Source organism: Mobula birostris, chromosome 11 (genome assembly GCF_030028105.1).
Source record: "Mobula birostris isolate sMobBir1 chromosome 11, sMobBir1.hap1, whole genome shotgun sequence".
Lineage (NCBI taxonomy): Eukaryota > Metazoa > Chordata > Chondrichthyes > Myliobatiformes > Myliobatidae > Mobula > Mobula birostris.
In genome coordinates this window covers 96,488,753-96,511,029 of record NC_092380.1, presented here as the reverse complement: position 1 = coordinate 96,511,029, position 22,277 = coordinate 96,488,753, and the positions used below count along the sequence as shown (strand labels likewise).

The 22,277-nt window shown below is 41.0% G+C and overlaps 1 protein-coding gene across 5 annotated transcripts in view; it reads left to right on the top strand.

Annotated features, from left to right (window-relative positions):
- Nucleotides 1–22,277, top strand: part of ano5a (anoctamin 5a) — a 196,659-nt gene that overhangs the window by 115,888 nt on the left and 58,494 nt on the right. For all 5 annotated transcript variants that reach the window (XM_072272736.1, XM_072272735.1, XM_072272733.1 and 2 more), the window contains 3 exons: nt 5,625–5,693; nt 7,123–7,407; nt 11,552–11,665. In XM_072272736.1, coding sequence (XP_072128837.1) covers nt 5,625–5,693; nt 7,123–7,407; nt 11,552–11,665 — 468 coding nt within the window. The remainder of the gene's footprint in view (nt 1–5,624; nt 5,694–7,122; nt 7,408–11,551; nt 11,666–22,277) is intronic.

Here is a 22,277-nt window from a genome sequence, read left to right as displayed (position 1 = left end):
TACTGTTCTGGTTAACAACGGATGGTGCAATCCTGGTCATATTACAATCGAGGAACGTGTTTGTAGCCCGGATATTGAACTTTTTGCTGTTGGACTCTGGTCATATTCCACCGAGATACAACACTGGGCGTCATGGGAGGTTGTTCCTGCCTGTGGCCATCAAACTTTCCAGCTCCTCCCGTGGAGGGAAAGACACCCTGAGCCAATAGGCTGGTCCTGGACTTACTTCCATCTGGCATAGTTTGCATATTGTTGTTTGATTGTTTGTGGTTTTTGTATTTCTATATTTATGCTCTATTCTTGGTTGGTGCAGCTGTAACGAAACTCAATTTCCCTCGGGATCAATAAAGTATATCTATGTCTGTGTCTATGTCTATGAATAATGTTAACACCACCTCAAATGAGACCTTTCACCAGATCGTTAAAACCAATCTTTCTATGAGGAAAGCTATCTAATTTTGGGTTATCTTGAAGAGAGAATAAAGGGAGTTGGATGGGAGTTATTATGCTCTTTTATTTTGACCAGCAATAAGATGTCAGCCACCTGATCAAGGATTTCTTTTGGACATTAATTTTTAAATGCCCAACAACACAATTAAAAAGAAACATGGTGGTGTGGGTTAACCTTTGGGGTCCGTTTGAACACTTGGAGCCTTGATATTTGGGTATTTGATGCAACAGTTCAATTTTGTGGGTGTCACTAATGTTAAGATTTCGGCTGTGTTCCTGTTTGTTATAATCAGGTTTTGACATTATAATAAGCTATTAACTGAAGTGTCAAGGATGAGGTTCTATAATTGAATTGTTTTTAAAAGGCAAAGCACCATGTTGCAGTGAGCTCTAAACACAATAGTGCATAAGGGCATTAAGCCCATTTTGATTGTGTAGGTTCTTCAGACCCAATTAATTTTTACCCCAGTGTAGTAATTTCCAGAATGTGAATCCAGTTTCCTTTTTACCAGGAACTGTCAATTTCTGCTACCTCTTCAAACTGTAGAGGGGTGGCAATTTAAATAGCCACTCCTGCCCCACCTCCACACTTCGCTTTCTTGGCTCATTATCTTAAATCTGTTCTTGGGTGGCTGACTTCACCCAGTGGGGATAGTTCTTGTTTATTTTCAGAACTGTGAACACCTTTATTAATCAATCTTAAGAAACCAACAAACTTGAGAAAACCTGCAGACGCTGAAAATGCAAAGCAAGACACACAAAATGCTGCAGCTCAGCAGGTCAGGCAGCATCCATGGAAAAAAATAAACATCAGCTGTTTACTCTTTTCCATAGTTGCCACTTTACCTGCTGAATTCCTCCAGCATTTTGTGTGTCTTGCTTAAGGAAAACAATTTGAAGTTTTCCATTTTCTCGACATTACTGAAATTGATTAGCAATAACATCTCATGCACATTCACCATTGGTGCAGATGCACCACAGGGTTGTTTATACTGTACTTCAATGTTCAAAGTAAATTTATTATCCAAGATCGTATGTGTTACCATTTACTCTACAACCCTGAGGTTTATTTTCGTGTGGGCATATGTGGTAAACACAAGAAGCACAATAGAATCAATGAAAGACCACATATAACAGTACAGGCAAACAACCAATGTGCAAAAAAACAACAAACTGTAAATGCAAAAAGAAATAATAATAAATAAGCAATTTTCTATATGTTAAGATACACAATTTGAAACCTTCCGTTTTGACGGTGTGTTTAAGTACAGTTCCAATGCCATATTTAAGTTTGCTGACGACACCACTTGGTTTACAGATTAGACAAAATCACTAAACAAAGTATTACATACACCCTTGGAGGTCAACCGGGGGGGGGGGGGGGCTGCTACCTCCCTGAAATGAGTTTTTGCAGTGTGGGACGTCTGCTGTTCTGGGACCAGCACATATGAGACTTAACAAATAAGGCATGACAGTGCATCTACTTTCTTAGAAGTTTGCATACGTTCAGCGTGTCATCAAAAACAATGCCAAACTTTTACAGATACACAGTGGAGAGTATCCTAGCTGGTTGCATCGCACCCTGGTATGGAAGTGCAAAAACCCTGGAATGGAAAAGGCTACGGAAAGTGATGGACACAGCCCAGTCCATCACAAGCAAAAAACCCTCCCTACTGTTGAGCGCATTTACATGGAGCGCTGCCACAAGAAAACAGCATCCACCATCAAGGAACCCCACCACCCAACCCCTGCTCTCTTTTCACTACTACTGTTGGGCGTGAGATACAGAGGCCTTAGCTCCCACACCGAGCAGGTTCAGGGACAGTTATTACCCTATAACCATCAGGTTCCTGAACCGGTACGGATAACTTCATTCACCACTACTCTGAACTGATTCTATCATCTACAGACTCACTTTCAAGGGCTCTTTACAGCTCAGGGTCTACACAGTTTGCCTACTTTTGCACATTGGTCGTTTGTCAGTAGTCTGTTTGTGAATAATTTTTCATGAAATTCTATTGTATTTCTTTTTCCTGTAAATGCCTGCAATAAAATGCATCTCCGGTTAGTATATGGTAACATATACAGTTCACACTTCCATTGTAAATTTATATTGAACTGTGTTCCTTCTCAATAGTTGCTGGCAACTTTCTCTGTGACTCCTCCACAGCCTTCCCATCTTAGTTGTAAATGTTGACAACTTTTTATATTTGACATTTTTGCTATTGAACTGTATCTAGTTTTAAATCTCTGCTAGTTCCATCACTACTGAGAACTTGAGTAGTATACTGTGCATGTGGGAATAGAAACATAACAGAATTATGTTTGCATTGTTCTGATTATTGTTCTTTAGCATTACCTGGGAAGGCTGGATATGGAAGCAAGGCCGAGACATTGCTGAAACCATTGGAAGTCAAAGCCATTATGCCTAGCGCTCCTGCCAATTGGCATTTTGGTGCAGACTACAAGATTGTTCTATTGGAAGAACTTTCCACTAGTTCTTGTGCCTTTGTTACTTCACTATTAACTTAATATAGTAATAGATTTATGAAATGTGTGGAGGTTAGAATTCCAGTACCTTCATTGAGTGTGTCATCAATCTATTTTACATGACCATGAGACAGTAAAATAAGGAGCAGAATTGGGCCATTTCACCCATCAAGTCTTCCATTTGATCATGGCTGATCTACTTTCCCTCTCAATCCTATTCTCTTGCCTTTGCCCCATAACCTTTGACACCCTTAATGATCAACAAACCATCAATATTTACTTTAAATATACCCAATGATTTGGCCTCCACAGCCATCTTTGGCAATGAATTCTATAGATTCACAACCCTCTGGCTAAAGGAATTCTTCCTTATCTCTGTTCTGAAGGAACATCCTTCTATTTTAAGCCTGTGCCATCTGGTCCGAGCCTCTCCCACTACTGGAAATGTCCGCTCCACGTGCATCTAAGCCTATCTAAGACTTTTAGTATTATAAAACCATAAGATACAGGAGCAGAATTAGGCCAGTTGGCGCATTGAACCTGCTCTACCATTTCATCACGGCTGATCCAATTTTCTTCTCAGCCCCAATCTCTTGCCTTCTCCATGTAACCCTTCAGGTCCTGACTCATCAAGAATCTATCAACCTCTGCCTTAAATATACAAGAAAGATTTGACCTCCACAGCTGTCTGTGGCAAAGAATTCCACAGATTCACTTCCCTCTGGCTGAAGAAGTTCCTCCTCATCTCCATTTTAAAAACATGCCCCTCTATTCTGAGGCTGTGTCCTCTGGTCTTTAGACTCTCCCATCATAGGAAACATCCTCTCCACATCCACTCTATCAAGGCGTTTCACCATTTGATGGGTTTCAATGAGGTCACCCCTCAATTTTTCTGAACTCCAGTGAATACAGGCCCGGAGCTCTTCATATGAGAAGATATTCAATTCTGGAATTATGTTTGTGAAACTCCTTTGAACCCTCTCCAGTTTCAAAACATCCTTTCTAAGATAAGGGGCTCATACTCCAAGTGAGGCCTCACCAGTTCTTTATAAAGTTTAAACATTGCATCCTTGCTATTATATTCTCGTCCTCATGAAATGAATGCTAACATTGCATTTGCCTTCCTCACCACAGACTCAACCTGCAAATTAACCTTTAGGGAATCCTAAAGTACCTTTTGCTTCTCAGTTTTTTTGTATTTTCTCTCCATTTAGCATATAGTCAGCTCTTTGATCTCTTCTACCAAAGTGCATGACCATACACTTCCCATCACTGTATTTCATCTGACATTTCTTCTCCTAATCTGTCTAAGACCTTCTGCAGCCTTTCAACTTCCTCCAAACGACCTGTCCCTCCACCTACCTTCATATCATCTGAAAGTTTTGCAACAAAACCATCAATTCCATCATCCCAATCATTGACATATAACGTAAAAAGAATCAGTCCCAACACAGACCCCAGTGGAACACCACTAGTCACCGGCAACCAGTCAGAAAAGGCTCCCTTTATTCCAACTCCTTGCCTCCGGCCAATCTGCCACTGCTATATCCATGCTAGAATCTTTCCTGTATTACCATGAGCCCATAGCTTGTTAAGCAGCCTCATGTGTGGCACCTTGTCAAAAGTCTTCTGAAAATCCAAGCACACAACATCAACCGATCTTCCTTTGTCTATTCTGCTTGTTACTTCTTCAACGAATTCCAACAGATTTGGCAGGAAAGATTTTCCCTTGAGGAAACCATGCTGACTACGGCTTATTTTATCATGTGCCTCCAAGTACCCTGAGACCTCATCCTTAGTAATCAACTCCAACATCTTCCCATCCACTGAGGTCAGACTAACTGGCCTAAAGTGTCCTTTCTTCTGTCTCTTTCCCTACTTGAAGAGTGGAGTGACATTGTAATTTTCCAGTCATCTGGAGCCATTCCAGAATTTAGTGATTTTTGAGTAATTATTACTAATGCCTCCACAATCTCTTCAGCCATCTCTTTCTGGTCTGTACACCATCTGGTCCAGGTGATTTATCTACTTTCAGACCTATCAGTTTCCCAAGAAACTTTGCTCTGGTTATGGTAACTTCACACACTTCATCTCCCTATTCAGTAGATTTCAATGAGATCCTCCCTTGTTCATCTAAACCCAAGTGAGTACAGGCCCTGTACCATCAAACCCTCCTCTTACATTTTTTTTTTTGGAGATCTATCTGGTAACCCTGTTCTGGGCCCTCTCCAATGACAACACACCCTTTCTTAGAAATGGAGGCAAAATTGCTCCCAATACTCCAAATATGGTCTGACAAATGCCTTATAAGCCTCAGCATTACATTCTTGCTTTTATATTCTCGTCCTCTCGAAATGAATGTTAACATTGTATTTTCCCTCCTTACTACCAACTCAACTTGCAAGTTAACCATAAGGGAATCTTGCACGAATGAGCATTCTCATGTCCCTTTGCAAGCCTGATTTTTTTTTTTTTTGAATTTTCTCCCCATTTAGAAAATAGTATTCATCTGTATTCCTTCTATCAAAGATCATGATCATACCCTTCACTAAACTGTATTGTATCTGCTATTTCTTTATCCATTCTCCTAATCCTTCTGCAGACTCTCTGCTTCCTCAACACTATCTGCCCCTCCTCCTATCTTTGTATCATCTGCAACTTAATGATGAATTTCTTTTTTTCAGGAAAGAAGAAAAGAATTTGAAGAAAATCTGCTGAAGACAGGTCTTGAACTTGAAACTGAAAATAAAGATGTAAGTGATGGTTACTGTGCTTCTGATAATCTTGACCTTAAAGGGATTCCTTAAACCTCTCTGCCCCTCAATCTTCCACCCTCTGCAGTGCTGCTTAATGCCTGGCCTTGGACAAAGCATTTGGTTAGGTACAGCCCCCTTAGTCTGGGGGCTCCAGTCCCAAAAGTTACAAATTTTAACGTGTTAAAGTTGCTCTTCAACATGAGTCACCATTATTGTTCTTCTTTGCTGAGAAATTGATCAGCAGCCAAATTTGTAAATCTCTGTCCCTGGGCACTGCACTTCGCCGGGATGGCAGGGGGTTTAGTGTTGATGCAAATGTATGGGGTTTTCTTTGTGTTTGTGGCATGGCAGGGGCAGCTTCTCGTTGGTGAAAGGAGGGGGCCTTGCAGCTTGGCTCCTGAGCTGATACCATGTAAAATGTGCATAGCATGTTGTAAAAATCAAAATGCAGTCTGTGCCCAGTTCAATGAGGTTGATTTAGACCACAAGACATAGCAGAACTAGACCATTCAGCCCATTGCATCTGTTCTACCATTTCATCATGGTTGTTTTATTTTCCCTTTCAACCCCATTCTCCCGCCTTTTCCCCATAAGCATTGCCGAATCAAGAGCCACTAAACCTCTGCTTGAAGTATACCCAATGACTTGATCTCCACAGCCAACTGTGGTAATGAATTCCACAGATTCACCACGCTCTGGCAAAAGAAATTCCTCTTCATCTCTGTTCTAAAGGGATGTCCTGGTATACTAGTTTTGTGCACTTAATTTGCTGATTTAATCAATGATTTCTTGTTGGACACAATTGTCCGAACATGTCTGAAGAATGTCATCAACAAGATTGAATAAACTCAAAGAGACTGAGTTAATAAAGTATTGGAGAATTAATCAGGAAGCCTATACTTTCATGAATGTTACTGAATGATGTGATCAGGAGGCCACTCTGATAATAGTCATTAGACCTGGTATCTGTAAAGTTTGAGAATCAAGGGAGAACAGGAAGTCAGCAGGAAAAGTTGGATGAAGTATCCAGCTTCTTGATAGTAATGAACGAGTGCCTTCTGTGTGCGATATTGAAGATTTAGGAAACAATTTAACACCCTGGCAATGCACACGGCTAGTTTTGTGAATCTCTGTCCCTGGGCTCCCTATGGAGGTCTGCAGCGGTTTGTAATTATAAAGAATAGCAAACTTGCCCAGTATTGAAGGATGATTTATGAAATATTGAAGGGTGGCTATAAATCTAGTGGCACATAAACCCAGCTGAAGATCATTCAGCCCATAAGCTTTTCCACTGAAGATCCCCACAGTCACGTCCACGCCAAACCCGTTCACGTTCCTAGATGTGATGCTGTAATACTTTTAGAAATTCAGGCTGACAACTTTTACAGCTTAATGTTGAAAACAAACCAGATGATTTAACTTTCAGGACTCGGAGGATGGCAAGACTTACTTTGTGAAAATCCATGCTCCTTGGGATGTGCTGGCTATGTATGCAGAGGTTATGCATATTAAGGTGCCAATAAAAGTCAACGATATTCCACAAGCAAGGGAAAACCCTCTTGACTGGATGCTGAAGCCAATCCGTCTTGATCCAGCAATAATGAACCCAGAACCCGATTATTTCACGGCACCTTTCAGCAAGCAGCGGCAGGAACTCTACTTGATCAATAATCCAGAGACCTTCTTCTCGCCTTCTACCCGTAACAGGATTGTAAGTATGATTATATTCAACCCTTTGTTATGGATTAGCATCAAACAGAATCTGGGATATTGAATATTGTTATTACAACACTTACGTAATGGCAAAGACCTATTTAGTTCATTCTATCTCCTTGTGAAATAACACACTTGGTTGCGTTTCTCCCTCTTTCCACAAAGCAGAAACAGTAATTTTTCCTTAACTGCCCATGTAATCCAGTTTGAAAGCCTTATTTAGCTGTTTCCCCCACCTTAGGGGATGAGACTTCCAGATCATAATCACACATTGAGTACAAAAAAAATCTTAACTTGCATTTTTCACCCTTCCCACAACAAGACTCGGTGTCATGTAACTTTCATTTTGAAACTGGTTTTCCTAAGGTCAAAATGTGAAAGTCAATTTTATTGCACAAGTACGTATTTATATGCACTGGTGCAGTGAAAGACCCGCAACAGCATCACGGGCATGTAGTACAAGGGACATGACATTCGCTAGAAAAATACAAATTTGAGGTAAAAGATACATAGTCTTGGTGTTGCTATATGGAGGTAATGATTAGGGTTGTGCAGGTAGGTTCAAAAACTTGCCTTGAACCGATTTATGTCACTTACACAGTGATGTTGTATTATGTTGAACCTGATTCTCAGTTTGGATTTGCTGGCTTGCATGTCTGTACTTAACCTGAGCAGAAATTAAAAGACTGGGTCTTGCTGGCCATTGCACCCTCGAGTAAAGTGGCAGAATCTGATTGCATTTGGGCTGTAGTGCAGAGGTCCCACCCACAAGTGCTGGTGGAACTTTGTCTCCTGTCAAATGGATCAGTGTCCCTGAAAATTAGAGTCATTCAAACAATTAATAGGAAGCAAATAATCAAAACATTTGATCTGAAACACCAATGCCCAGGAATGAAAGAGGCTACAGAAAGTAGTGACCACAGCCCCGTCTGTCACAGGCAAAGCCCTCCCCATTTATAAGGAACGCTCCCACAAGAAAGCCGCATCCATCCTGAAGGACACCCTTACAGGCCGTGCTCTTTTAATTTTATTTATTTATGAAGGTACAACACAGAATAGGCCCTTCCAGCCCATCGAGCCATGCCACCCAGCAACCCCCAATTTAATCCTAGCCTAGTCACGGGACAATTTGCAAAGACCAATTAACTAGCCAACCAGTACGTCTTTGGACTGTGAGCGGAAACCGGAGCACCCGAAGGTTACACACGCGGTCACAGGGAGAACATACCAACTCCTTACAGGCTGTGGTGGGAATTGCATCACTGGTACAGTAATACATTGTGCTAACCACTACGCTACAGTGCCGCCCCAAGATCTGATGTCTTCTCACTGCTGCCGGCAGATGCCATGCTATCTGCCATTTGGTCCTGATTTACATTCAAGTGACAGAATACTATGCGTACCCTTTGGAACTGTCGGCTACTGTCTTAGTATCTCCCTTATTGACACTCTTAGGTGCTGGAAAATAGCCAGTAATTTAAACAACAAAAGTACTTTATTCAGGAAATGGCTTTCATGGCCATCTTTTATACCAAAACAACATTAGAAGTTAAGTTCTGTGAAACAAACAGTAAAACAGTGACGTTAAAGGAACAATTATTGCCCACAGATAAGTAACTACGTCTAAAACACATTGAATAGCTATAACCTGTAAGGTGTGGCATACAGGAACAGAAGGAATAAAATTAAAAACATGAATTATGTTTCTTTGCAAGTGCTGCTGAGCTCAGGGGTTATTTCAAAGTGCAAAGTAAATTTATTATCAAAGTATGCACAGCGCCTATAAAAAGTGTTCACCCCCGCTCCCCTTAGAAGTTTTCATGTTTTATTGTTTTACAACATTGAATCACAGTAGATTTTAATTTGGCTTTTTCGGCACTGATCAACAGAAGAAGACTCTTTCATATCAAAGTGAAAACAGATCTTCACAAAGTGATCTAAATTAATTACAAACATAAAGCACAAAATAATTGATTGCATAAGTGTTCACCCTTATTTAATATGATACACCAAATCATCACTGGTGCGGCCAATTGGTTTTAGAAGTCACATAATTAGTTAAATGGAGATCTGTTTTTGGAGACCTGTGTACAGTCAAGGTGTTTCAATTGATTGCAGTAAAAATAAACCTGTATCTGGAAGATCCAACTACTGGTGATTCAGTATCCTGGCAAAAAGCTACACCATGAAGACAAAAGAAAACTCCAAGCAACTCTGCAAGAAGGTTATTGAAAGCACAAGTCAGGAGATGAATACAAGGAAATTTCCAAGTCGCTGAATATCTTTTGGAGTACAGTTAAGTCAACCAACAAAAAAATGGAAAGAATATGGTACAGCTGTAAATCTGCCTAGAGCAGGCTGTCTTCAAAACTGAGTGACCATGCAAGAAGGGGTCTAGAGAGGGAGACCACCAAGAGACCTATGACAGCTGGAAGAGTTACAAGTTTTAGCGGCTGAGATGGGAGAGACTGCATATTCAGCAGCTGTTGCCTGGGTGCTTCACCGGTTGTAGCTTTGTGGGAGAGTGGCAAAGAGAAAGCCACTGTTGGGAAAAAAAAACTCACATGAAATCTCAGCTAGAGCGTGAGGGAGACTCTGATGTCAGCTGAAAGAAGGTTCTATGGGCTGATGAAATCAGAATTAAGCTTTTCGGCTATTAGGCTAAATGTTGTGTTTGGCGTAGGCCAAACACTGCACATCATCAAAAACGCACCAACCCTCCCATGAAGCATGGTGGTGGCTGCATCATGCTGTGGGGATGCTTCACTGCAGCAGACCCTAGAAGGCTTGTGAAAGTAGAGGGCAAAATGAATGCAGCAAAATACAGGGAATCCTGCAGGAAAACCTAATGCCATCTGCAAGAGAACTGGGATTTGGGAGAAGATTTGTTTTCCAAAAAGACAATGACCCCAAACATAAAGTGAAAGCTACACAGGAATGGCTTAAAAACAACAGAGTTAATGTCCTGGAGAGGCCAAGTCAGAGTCCAGACCTCAATCCAATTGAGACTTTGTGGCTGGACTTTAAAAGGGCTGTTCATGCATGATTCCCAAGCAATCTGACAAACCTTGAGCAGTTTTGTAAAGAAGAATATGGAAAAGTTACAGTAACCAGACGTTCAAAGCTGATCAAGAATTATCTACATAGACTCAAGGTGCATCTACTAAATACTGATTTGAAGGGGATGAGTACTTATGCAAACAATTATTTTGTGTTTTATAATTGTAATTAATTTAGATCACTTTATAGAGATCTGTTTTTGCTTTGACATGAAAGAGTCATTTTCTGTTGATCATTGTCCAAAAAAAGTCAAATAAATCCACTGTGATTCAATGTTGTAAAACAATAAAACATAAAAACTACCAAGGGGATTGAATACTTTTTATAGGCACTGCAAATCACCATATGCCGCCTCAAGATTTATTTTCTTACAGCATTTGCAGTAGAATAAAGAAATACAATAGAATCAATGGAAAAATTACATGCAAACAAAAACTGATAAACTAATGTGGAAAAGAAGACATTGCACAAATAAAAGAATAAGTAAATAAATAATACTGATAACATTAGTTGTAGAGATTTTGAAAATGAGTCTATAGGTTGTGGAAAAAGTTCAGTGTTGAGGTGAGTGAAGTTGTCCACACAGGCTAAGGAGACTTATGGTTGAAGGGTAATAATTGTTCTGAACCTGGTGGTCTGGGACCTAATGTTCCTATATCTCCATCCTATCCCTTGTGTTTATAAACACTACAGATTCTGCATACACTGAAAACCTTGAGATACTTGTGCCAAATGCAGCAGGAACTCTGCAAATCAGGCAGCATCTATAGAGGAGAAAAACAGTTGGTGTTTCAGGCTGATCAGGATCTGATGAAGTGTCTCAGTCTGAAACCTCAACTGTTTATTCCCCTCCATAGATGCTGTATGGCTGGCTGAGTTTCCAGTATTTTGTATGTGTTGCATGTGATTACTTCCTTCAGTATTATTACAGTGTATTTTTTATAAGCCATGCTTTGCGTGCTTTTTAAATGCCAATCATTTAAATATTGAATCACTGGGCTTTAGTTAATTCTCTGTTCAGTGTAGTATGTGGGAAGAGAGCTAGACACCTTTTCACGTAATTCGTCCTCTCCTTTCTCCAGGTGTATTATATTCTTTCTCGATGTAAGTACACAACGGAAGATGGAAAGAAGAAAATTGGGATTAAGAGGCTGCTGAACAATGGCACGTACACAGCTGCCTTCCCACTCCATGATGTATGTATTTTGTTCAGAGTGCTTCAATTTCAGTCAAATTATTAGACTTTCTGGGTTTCGAACTTTCTCCAATAAGTTACAAACTACTTGAGTTGCTGAATCAATATTAAGATTACAAATAGAGGATAGTTGTAGATCTGTAATGCAGCACGCAAATGACTACAATTATAATTGTAGTCAATCCAAAATTCTGGAAAAAAGACAAGCATGTACATCTTGGAATGAAGCTGTTGACATTTCTGATGCAATTGCTAATTAACTGGAGTGGAGACCCAGACGATGGATGTCCTTCTTCACCCATCCATGTTGCTGCCTACTGAGTGTGCACCAGGGGCTGTGACCCCAGCCTACTCTAACACCCAAATCACTGTCTCTAAACACTAACCTGAACTCTAACTCTCCCATTTCCATCGTTAAACCCAAACCTGACCCAACTTTCTTTGTCCCCAAGCCATCTCTATAAACGTAAAAAAAAAAAAATTTGTTTTTTTTTGTTTATCAGTTACTCACTGCAATTCTCTTCACTTCATATCTGCTTTGGAATGAATTGTTATAGCAGATAGAGAGAAGATATGCTAAGAAACTGTGCTGCAGGCAGTCTAATGTTGATGGAAGGCATGATGTAGGAAAAGCCACCAAGGGTCAAATTTACAGTTTTTTTCCAGAAAGGGATGGGCTTCAAATTGCAGGACTTTCTCTCACACCCCTTCCTCTATTATAAAATAGCTTAAATGTCATGATTATGCTTCCTGTAGTAGGATTTGCCTAACTTGTAGTTTGCAACCCAACCACCTTCCTTCCCGATTGGCTCTCTTTTTGTATCCCAATTGTTGTTCTACCAGCCAGTACTGAACTAGCTTAACAGGTGAGCATAAATTAGTTTGTATGAATCAGAAGTTGTGCTATTCCGTTGGAAGTATGAGTTTTATCAGATCCAATACAACACTTTTACAAACCATCCTGATAGCTTATTGTTTGTGGTCACTTAAAGAATGTTAAATAATGATGGCTTGCATTTCCTGTTACCGCATTTATTATTTTATCCACTTTACCCTCTACATCCAAACATTGATGTTTCCACTTCTTAAAGTAAATCAATTCAAAAATCCTGGAGCATACACTCAGTGGCCACTTTATTAGGTATGACTGTACCCCTGCTCATTGATGAAAATATCTAATCAGCCAATCATGTGCCAGCAACTGAATGCGTGGAAGTATGCAGACATGGTCAAGAAGTTCAGTTGTTGTTCAGACCAAACATCAAAATGGAGAAGAAATGTGACTCTCAGTGACTTTGATTGTTGGTGCCAGATGGGGTAGTTTGAGTACCTCAGAAACTGCTGATCCTCTGTGGTTTTCAAACACAATAGTTTCTAGAGTTTACAGGGAATAGATTATAAAACAAAGAAAAATCCAGTGAGCAGCGGTTTTGTGGGGGAAAATGCTTGTTAATGGGAGATATCAGGGAGAAATGGCCAGACTGGTACAAGCTGACAGGAAGATGGCAGTAACACAAGAGATTCTGCAGGTGCTGGAAATTCTTTCCAAGTAACACACACAAAATGCTGGAGGAACTTAGCAGATCAGGCAGCATCTATGGAGGGGTAAAATAGAGAACATTTCAGGCCGAGAAAAACAGACGGCATTTCAGGACTGGAAAGTAAGGGGGTAAATGCCAAAGTATAAAGTTGGGGGAAGGAGGACAGCTAGAAGATGATACCTGAAACTACATGGGTGAGAAAGGTAAAGGGCTGGAGAAGAAGAAATCTGACAGGAAAGGAGAGTGGACCATGCGAGAAAGGAAAGAAGGAGAGACATGGTGAGGTGGGGGGCGGGGGGTGGAATGGGAGTGATAGGCAGGTGAGGTAGAGGAAAGAGGCTGTAGTGGGGGATGGAAGAGGAGGGAAGGGGGAAGGAATTTTTTACTGGAATACTGGAAGAAGTAATCGATGTTCATGCCATGAGATTAGAGGCTACCCAGAGAGAATATAAGGTGTTATGCATCCACCTTGAGAGTGGCCTCATTGTGGCAAAAGAGGTGGCCATAGACCAACATGTTGGGATGGTAATGGGAAAGGAACTGAAATGGTTGGCCATCGGGAAATTCTGTTCTTTGCTGATATAGCAAAGGTGCTCAAAAAAAGCGGATTCCAATCCACATTATGATCGGGAGCATCAGATACGATAGACAACCCCAACAGAATCACAGGGGAAGTGTTGCCTCACCAGAAGAACTGTATGGGACCATGAATGGAGGTAAGAGTGGAGATAAATGGATAGGTGTAGCATTTCATTTGCTGGCAACGGTATGTGCCAGGAGGGAGATTATTGGGGAGCGACAGATAGATAAGATCACGGTAGCCCATGGCTACCACTTGAGTCCGGAGAAAGTGGGAAGAGCCAAAGGCGAAATTGTTGGGGGATTTTACCTCCCTCACCCCCCACCCCACACTCCACTCTCTGCAGGGATTGGTCCCTCCGTGACTCCCTTGTCCATTCTTGCCTCTTACCTCTTTTCAATACCTGAGTATCACCTCTCCCCAGTGCCCCTCCTCCTTCCCTTTCTCCCATGCTCCATTCTTCTCTCCTGTCAGTCTCCTTGTTCCCCACCCCTTCACCTTTCCCACCTACCTGGCTTCACCTATCATCTTCTAGCTATCCTCGTTCCTCACCCCACCCCACCTTTTATTCTGGCATCTCTCTCCTTCCTTTCCAGCCCTGAAAAAGGGTCTCTGCCTGAAACGTCAGCTGTTTATTCTTGCCCCCCCCCACTTCCCCCCCCCCCCCCCGATAGATGCAGCCTGATCTACTGAGTTCCTCCAGGATTTTGTGTGTTGCCCAGGAACATGACAGCAACCCATATAACCATGTGTTAGTGGTGTCCAGAAGAGTGAACCTGAACACACAACATGTCAAACCTTGAACTGGATGAGCTACAGCAGCAGATGACCGTGAGCTTACACTCAGTAGCTATTTTATTACATACAGGAGGTACTGTACCTAATAAAGTGGCCACTGAGTGTATATTGTGTTTTGTTTATATTAATCTGTAGTGTAAATATGTACCTATGATTCAGAGTTTCTGAGTGGGCAGCGTGTACTTTGAATCACTACAATCTCTAGAGGCCTGATGTCGATTGACATTACTGATTATGGAATTAACAGTTTGTTCTAGCCCCCAACAAGTTTTTGACCACTCTAGTTCCTGATTGATAGAGCTGCTGAGAAGCTGCCATCCTTTAGAACAGCCATATTTACCTCAATAATGTGGGTTGATCTGTTGTGTGACCCAGTACAGAGAATGTTTGTTGTGTACTTTGCCGGAGATTCAGCTCACCACAAGCAGCCTTCTAGAGGTTGGTCGTGCGCCATGTTAACAATATTCTCCAGTTTATGGTGCCATGGGAAATATTAACATTGATTTGTTGCCAGTTACCAGTTCTGGAGTAATATTTGCCATTTGCTTTTGAAGTTGGGTCTTTACTTGTAGTTTTGAGACTTGGGCAACAACAAAGCAGCTTTCATGATAGAGAGGGAGGCAGAGCTAGGCTCACACAGAAGAACCACTCTGTTGTATGTCACTGGTGTGTTGTCTTTGCACTGTCCCAGAATTTCTGAGAAAGCTGACTGTTTCTTGTGGAAGAGGGCAACTTTTAATATTATACCTGCATTACTGTCAGAAGCTTTATGGTAGTGCAAGTCAAAGATCAAGAATTAACTATAGTCACCACATACATTTACATGTATTTGGAATTTGTCGGTGTGGCATGCAACAAAAAACAACATTCAACAATTATACAGAATAATGAATTAAATAAAAATAAGTTAGTTAAAGTATAGATATGGACTAAAATGAACATAAATACGTAAATCTAAACACAAGAGATTCTGCAGATAGTGGAAATCCGGAGTAATACATACAAAACACGAGAGAAATTCAGCAGGTCAGGCAGCATCTATGAACATTTCAGGCTGAAGCCTTTCTTCAGAACTGGAAAGGAAAGGGGAAGACACTAGAAGGACTAGCTGGAAGATAACTGAAGCCAGTTGTGTGGAAAAGAGCCAAAGAAGAAAAAAATCTGATAGGAGGGGAGAGCGGGACATGGGAGAAAGGGAAGAAAGGGCACTGGGGTGGGGGGAGGGAGGTAATCAGCAGGTGATGAGAAGATGTAAGAGACAGAAGAGGTGGGGAAAAAAATTACCAGAAGCAGAAATCGATGTTCATGCCATCAGGTTTGAGGCTACCCAGATAAAATATGAGTTGTAGCTCCTCCACTGTGAGAGTGGCCTCCTGTACCTTAGTGAAACCCAACGCAAGTTGGAGGCCACTATGTCGAGCACCTCCACTCCGTTGGAATTAAAATGATTGGCCACCTGGAAATTACCAAGGTGGCCAAGCCCTATTGCCATTCCCATTCTGACATCTTGGTTCATGGCCTCCACTTTTGCCACGATGTGGCCACTGTCAGGGTGGATGAACGACATCTCATATTCTTGGTAACCTCCAACCGATGGCACGAATATAAATATCTCCTTCTGGTAAAGAGAAAGTTTCCTCCCCCTTCCCTTACTTTCTATTCCCCACTCTTAACTCTTCTTCTCCCCTGCCCATCACCTCCCTCTGGTGCCCCTTCTTCCCTTTCTCCCATGTTCCACTCTCCCCTCCTATCAGATTCCTTCTTCTCCAGCCTTTTCCCACCCACCTGGCTTCCCCCATCACCTTCTAACTAGTCCTTCTTACCCTTCCCCCACCTTTTTATTCTGCCATCTCTCCCCTCCCTTAACAGACCCGAAGAAGTGTCTTGGCCCAAAACATCGACTACATATTTATTCATTTCCATAGATGCTGTCCGGCCTGTTGAATTCCTCCAGCATTTTGTGGATGTTTCTCTAAATACATAAATAGCAACATATATTTATAATGTAAACAGCATTATAAAAAGTGCTTTAAAGTGTTTACAATGCAGTGACTGAGTTAAGTGATGGGGGTGTGGTGACACAGAGTTAACTAGAATGATTGATCAGATTTACTGCCTGGGGAAAGACATTTTTAGGATGTCATGAACCTTTTTTATAATAGCTTTATAACACTTTCTAGAAGGGAGCATTTGGAAAATGGCAGTTTGCAGGGTGGGTAGTGTCAGCTGTGATTTTCCAGCCTGCTTCTTTGTCCTGGACACACACACATTCAGAAATCAGGGGGTTCTTCCCCCCCCCCCCCCCACAACACAAGAGTTCCAATAGAGTTCAGCAGCAGAGCACATGACCTCGGGCACAATTGCTTCCTTCATATTATTCAGACTTGCTGGATTTACAGTGGGTAAACCTGCCTGTTAACACTGGAGCAGATCTTGCAGTTCCACTACTTTCAATGTAGATAAAACAGTTGGCATGTTTTGGGAATTTTCAAATGCATTTGTTATCTCAATTAATTTAAAGTGTGTATTTTTTCTGTTTTAAGTTAATTTTTAACATTTAGTATATTTTTGATTTGTAATTGTTACTGAATATTTATAAATTTTCTGCGACCCTGTCAGAGATCACCTTCAGAGTAAGGTAGAACTGACTGCCGAAGCAGTTTGATGAGATCTGTGATCATAAGGTCTCCAGTGATTAAGTTGTAACTAGTTCAGGAAGTTGCTCCCAGAGGTTCTACTTCAGGTAAGTGGGAGAGGTTGTCCTGGCTCTCCCTCCATGAAGCTGTGTGTATTACTTTGAATATTATACCTGAAGGACAGGTGATTCAGACTTAACCTGTGATAGGTATAAGTGGTAGTAATCAATGACTCTCAAATGATCTGTCAGGTTCTGCCATGAAGAAATTCAAAGTGCTGAATAAAAATCTTCTCAGACTGTAGACTAGTAATAATGCTGCCACCTTTCCAAATTTAGCAGTGAAGCATTTTTTTCCTGCTTCTATTTAATTTGTTTGTGTTTGAGGATCAGAATGCTGCTGGCAAGGCCGTGTATAGCGTACCTCCTATTGCCCTTTAGAAGCTGTTGTGTTGAACTTTTGCAGTTGATCTGGCAAAGATACTCCCTCAGTTTGGGCAGGAAGGGAGTTCCGTGATTTATACCAAGTAATGACGATGCTGAGACAGTAATATATTTCCATGTCAGTTCGTTATGCAGCTTGAAGGGAACTTGCAAGTATAGTGTTGCCATGTCTGTGAATCCTGTATCCTTTGTGACAGAGGTTTGGAAAATGCAATTGGAGTACACTGCAGTCACGGTTTGCAGGCGGGTGAAAGGAGTGAAGTTTGTGGAAGCTCTGTTCTGGACGGTGTTGAGCTTCTGGAGTGTTACTGGAGCTGCATGTGTTCCATTAAATGCTTTATGAGCTAGGAAGGTACTGCCTGTCAAAAGCTCTTGTCCAGCTTTGACTATAACTATTGAAGGCAGACAGCAATGATGCATCTTCCATGTTGGAATGATCTCTGCATTCCCTCAGCCTCATATACATCTTGATTGACAATCACTTTTCAAGCTTGTTGGCTATTAGCCATCTTATGTTGTTGTATACTGTATGTATGTATGTGTGTCTGTGTGTATGTATATATATTCATAATTGTGCCATAAATGTTAATATGGAGTGTGGGACTGTTCAAGGATTGGTGTTCCTTGAATTATTCCTGGGAGAGTTCAGACTTTGGGTATTGAGTATCAATCTGTGCCAATTAGGAATTCTGTTTAACTTTAATTGTTGGCTGCTGTATCAATCTGTGGACTTTTTTAAAGACCTATGAAATGGATACAGTGGTGCCTGTGTGAGATACATTGTTTGCAGTGGATGGATTTCTGAATACTCATCAAGCAAGATATGAGTACAGTCTGATGCTTCTAAATGACTGCTCTGATTTTCTGATGAGTCATCCATTTTCAGATGCAATCAACAAATGTTACGTGTCAGAAGCAACAAAGTGATTTCTTTCTTTTTTATAGGCTAATTGATGAGAACCTTTTTTTTAGGAGAATGATAACTTCTAATAGGAAATCAGTGTCCCAAGTGCATTAACAAATGAAACATTCAGTCTGCCTCTGCAGACAAATCTGCATTTCCTTTCAGTGTGGCTGTGGGAACCTTGTGGTGAGAACTGCTGCCATTATACGCTGGCTACGAGCCAAGTGGAGAAGCTGCCTCAGCACTGCACAGTTGGCATGGATACCCAGAGTCATATTGATTTTAAGAATAACACTGTGCCTAGTGCCAAGAGTGTTGTCAGAATTAGAAAAGTTCATTTATGCAGTAGTTTAATGTTATTGTACAGTATCTTGTGTGGTATTTTTGGTAATGCTGGCTGATTCATTATGCTCAAAAGAAATAAGACATTTTTAAAGTGAGTGTGGGCTGGTCAGTCTGTAGATCTTCCCAGAACTTTTGAGGTTTGACACTGGATTAGATCAGCATGTTTGTGCAGTAGTTACTGCAATGTTTTAGGGCATTCAGCTTTAAAATTGGGGTTCAATTTCTGTAAAGTGATTTTAAGTTCTCCCCATGACCATGTGAGTTTCTCCCACATTCCAAAGACGTAGGTTTAGGATTCGTGAGTTGTGAGCATGCTCTGTTGGCATCAGTAGCCTGGCAACACTTTGATTTGTGGCAAAATGATGCATTTTATTGTATGTTTAGATGTACATGTGACAAAGCTAATTTGTAATTGTTTTAGAGCAGGATGTTAAAACAGCATATTGGTATTGGCTTATTATTGTCACATGTACCAAGATACAGTGAAAAGCTTGTCTTGCATGGTTTTCATACAGATCAGATCATTACACAGTACATTGAGGTAGAAAAAAGTAAAGCAATAACAATGCAGAATAGAGTGTAAAATCTACAAAGAAAGTACAATGCATGTAAACAATAAAATGCAAGATCGTAATGGTCATAAGAGTAGAATGCTGTGAACCATAATTTAAGGCATAATACTGTAAGTCATAATCTTTCCTGAAGATCCATCTTGTGAAGTGTGAAGAGAGCTAATGTAGGATACATTGATTTAAAATCTTTCAGGCATGTATTTTGTATATTAACGAGCTACAATGAGCTTGTGTTACTGGACAGACTTTACTATAATGCAAAAATAGAAATTTTCCATACCTTCAATAAATAAGACCATAAGACAAAGGAGCAGAATTAGACCATTCAGCTCATCGAGTCTATGCCATTCCATCATGGCTGATCCTGGATCCCACTCAACCCCTCCCCAGCAACCAGGACGTCTTCAAGGAGCGATGCCTCAAAAAGGCGGCATTCATCATTAAGGACGCCCATTACCCAAGACATAACCTATCTCATTGCTACCATCGGAGAGGAAGCACAGGAGCCTGAAGGCACACACTCAACAATTCATGAATAGCTTCTTCCCCTCTGCCATCAGATTTCTGAATGGATATTGAACCCGTGGACACTACATCACTAATTTTTTAATCTCTTTTTGCACTACTTACTTAATTTAACTTAAAAAAATATGTATATATATATATATATATGTAACTGCTGTTGTGGTTAAGAGTGACAGTCTTGGAGCTCAGAGTTCACTTCACTTTCTACCACAGATACTCTAAACATTGGCACTTTAAGAGGTGGTGGCCTCAGCCCCTTGGCCTACTGCCTGCACACTTGTAACTGCATGGTCTGATTCTGCTCTAACTCCATCTATGATTTTACAGATGATACCATTGTAGTGAGCCTCATCTCAAATAACAAGTCAGAGTACAGGGAGGAGATAGAGAGCTCAGTAACAAGATGATATAACAACAACATTTCCTTCAATGTCAAAAACAAAAACAAAGGAACTACTCATTGACTTAAGAAGTGCTTCTGTCTGCATCAGTTGTCTTGAGGTGGAGAGCTTCAAGTTCCATGGTATGAATACCAGAAGAGGGTCCACAACTTTAAATTCCTTGGTGTCAGCAGTTCAGAGAATTGGGCCTGGGTCCAGCATGTAAGTGCCGTTATGAAGAAAGTACAGCAGCACCTCTACTTTCTTAGAAGTTTGCAAAGATTCAGCATGTCATCTGAAATTTTGACAGACTTCTATAGATGTATTGTGGAGAGTACATTGACTAGTTGCTTCACAGCCTGGTACGGATAATACCCTTGGACAGAAAAGCCAACAAAAAGTAGTGGATACGGCTCTGTCCAGTATGGGTAAAGCCCTCCCCACATCTACACAGAGTGCTGGTGCAGGAAAGCAGAGTCCATCATCTAGGACCCTCACCATCCAAGCCATCTCTTCTCACTGCTGGCATCAGGAAGAAGCTACAGAAGCCTCAGAACCTGCACCACCAGGTTCAGGGACAATTATTACCCCTCAACCATCAGGCCCCTGAATCAGAGGGGATAACTTCATTCAATTTCCTCGTCCCATTACTGAATTGTTCCCACTGAGCTGGACACTTTCAGGGACTCCTCATCTCATATTCTCAATATTTATTGCTTATTTATTTATTATTATTATTTTCTCTTTTTGTATTTGCACAGTTTGTTGATTTTTTTGGCATATTGATTGTTGTCTGCCTTCTTAGGTGTGGTCTTTCATTGATTCTATTGCGTTTCCTGTATTTACTGTGATTGCCCGCAAAAGAAAATTAATCTCAGAGTTGTATATGGTGACATATATGTACTTTAATAATAAATTTACATTGAACTTTGAATATCACCAATAGCTGGTCCAACCATGTTGATGTCACAACCAAGAAAGCTCACCAATGCTTCTACTTCCTCAGGAGGCTAAAGAAATTCAGCACATCCCCATCAAATTTACCAATTTTTATTGATGCAGCATAGGAAACATTCTGCCTGAATGAATAATGTCTAGATATGGCCACTGCTCTGCACGAGACTTGTAAAAAGCACCACAGGGAGTTGTGGACACAGCTCAGCAAATCACAGGAACCAGCCTCCCCTCTATGGACTCTGTATATATGTTTCATTGCCTCCTTAAAGCAGTCATCTTAATTAAAGACCCCACCAATCCCAGAAATTCTCTCTTCTCCCTCCTATCGGGCAGAAGATACAAAAGCCTGAAAGGACATACCACTAAGCAAAAGGGCAGCTTCTGTCTCACTGTTGTCAGGGTCTTGACTGGATAGAGGAGCTAGAACTAGGGGACATAGCCTCAAGATTCGGGGGAGTAGATTTAGGACGGAGATGAGGTGGAACTACTTTTCTCAGAGAGTGGTGCATCTGTGTAATTCTCTGCCCAGTGAAGCAGTGGAGGCTACCTCAGTAAATATAATTAAGAAAAGGTTGGATAGATTTTTGCACAGCAGGGGAATTAAGGGTAATGGGGAAAAGGCAGGTAGGTGAAGATGAGTCCATGGCCAGATCAGCCATCTTCTTATTGAGTGGTGGAGCAGGCTCGACAGGCCAGATGGCCGACTCCTTTTTTCTTACATCCTTATCTCTTGTGTGACAAGATGGACTTAGCCTCACAATCTGCCTCATTATGATCTTGCACTTTATCATTTACTGGCAATGCAATTTGTTCTGGATTGGTATTGTTTTACCATATTCTAGCTCAATGCACTGTGTAATGATCTGATCTGTATAAACAGTATGCAAGACAAGCTTTTCACAGTATCTTGGTAGATTTTACAACAAGAAATC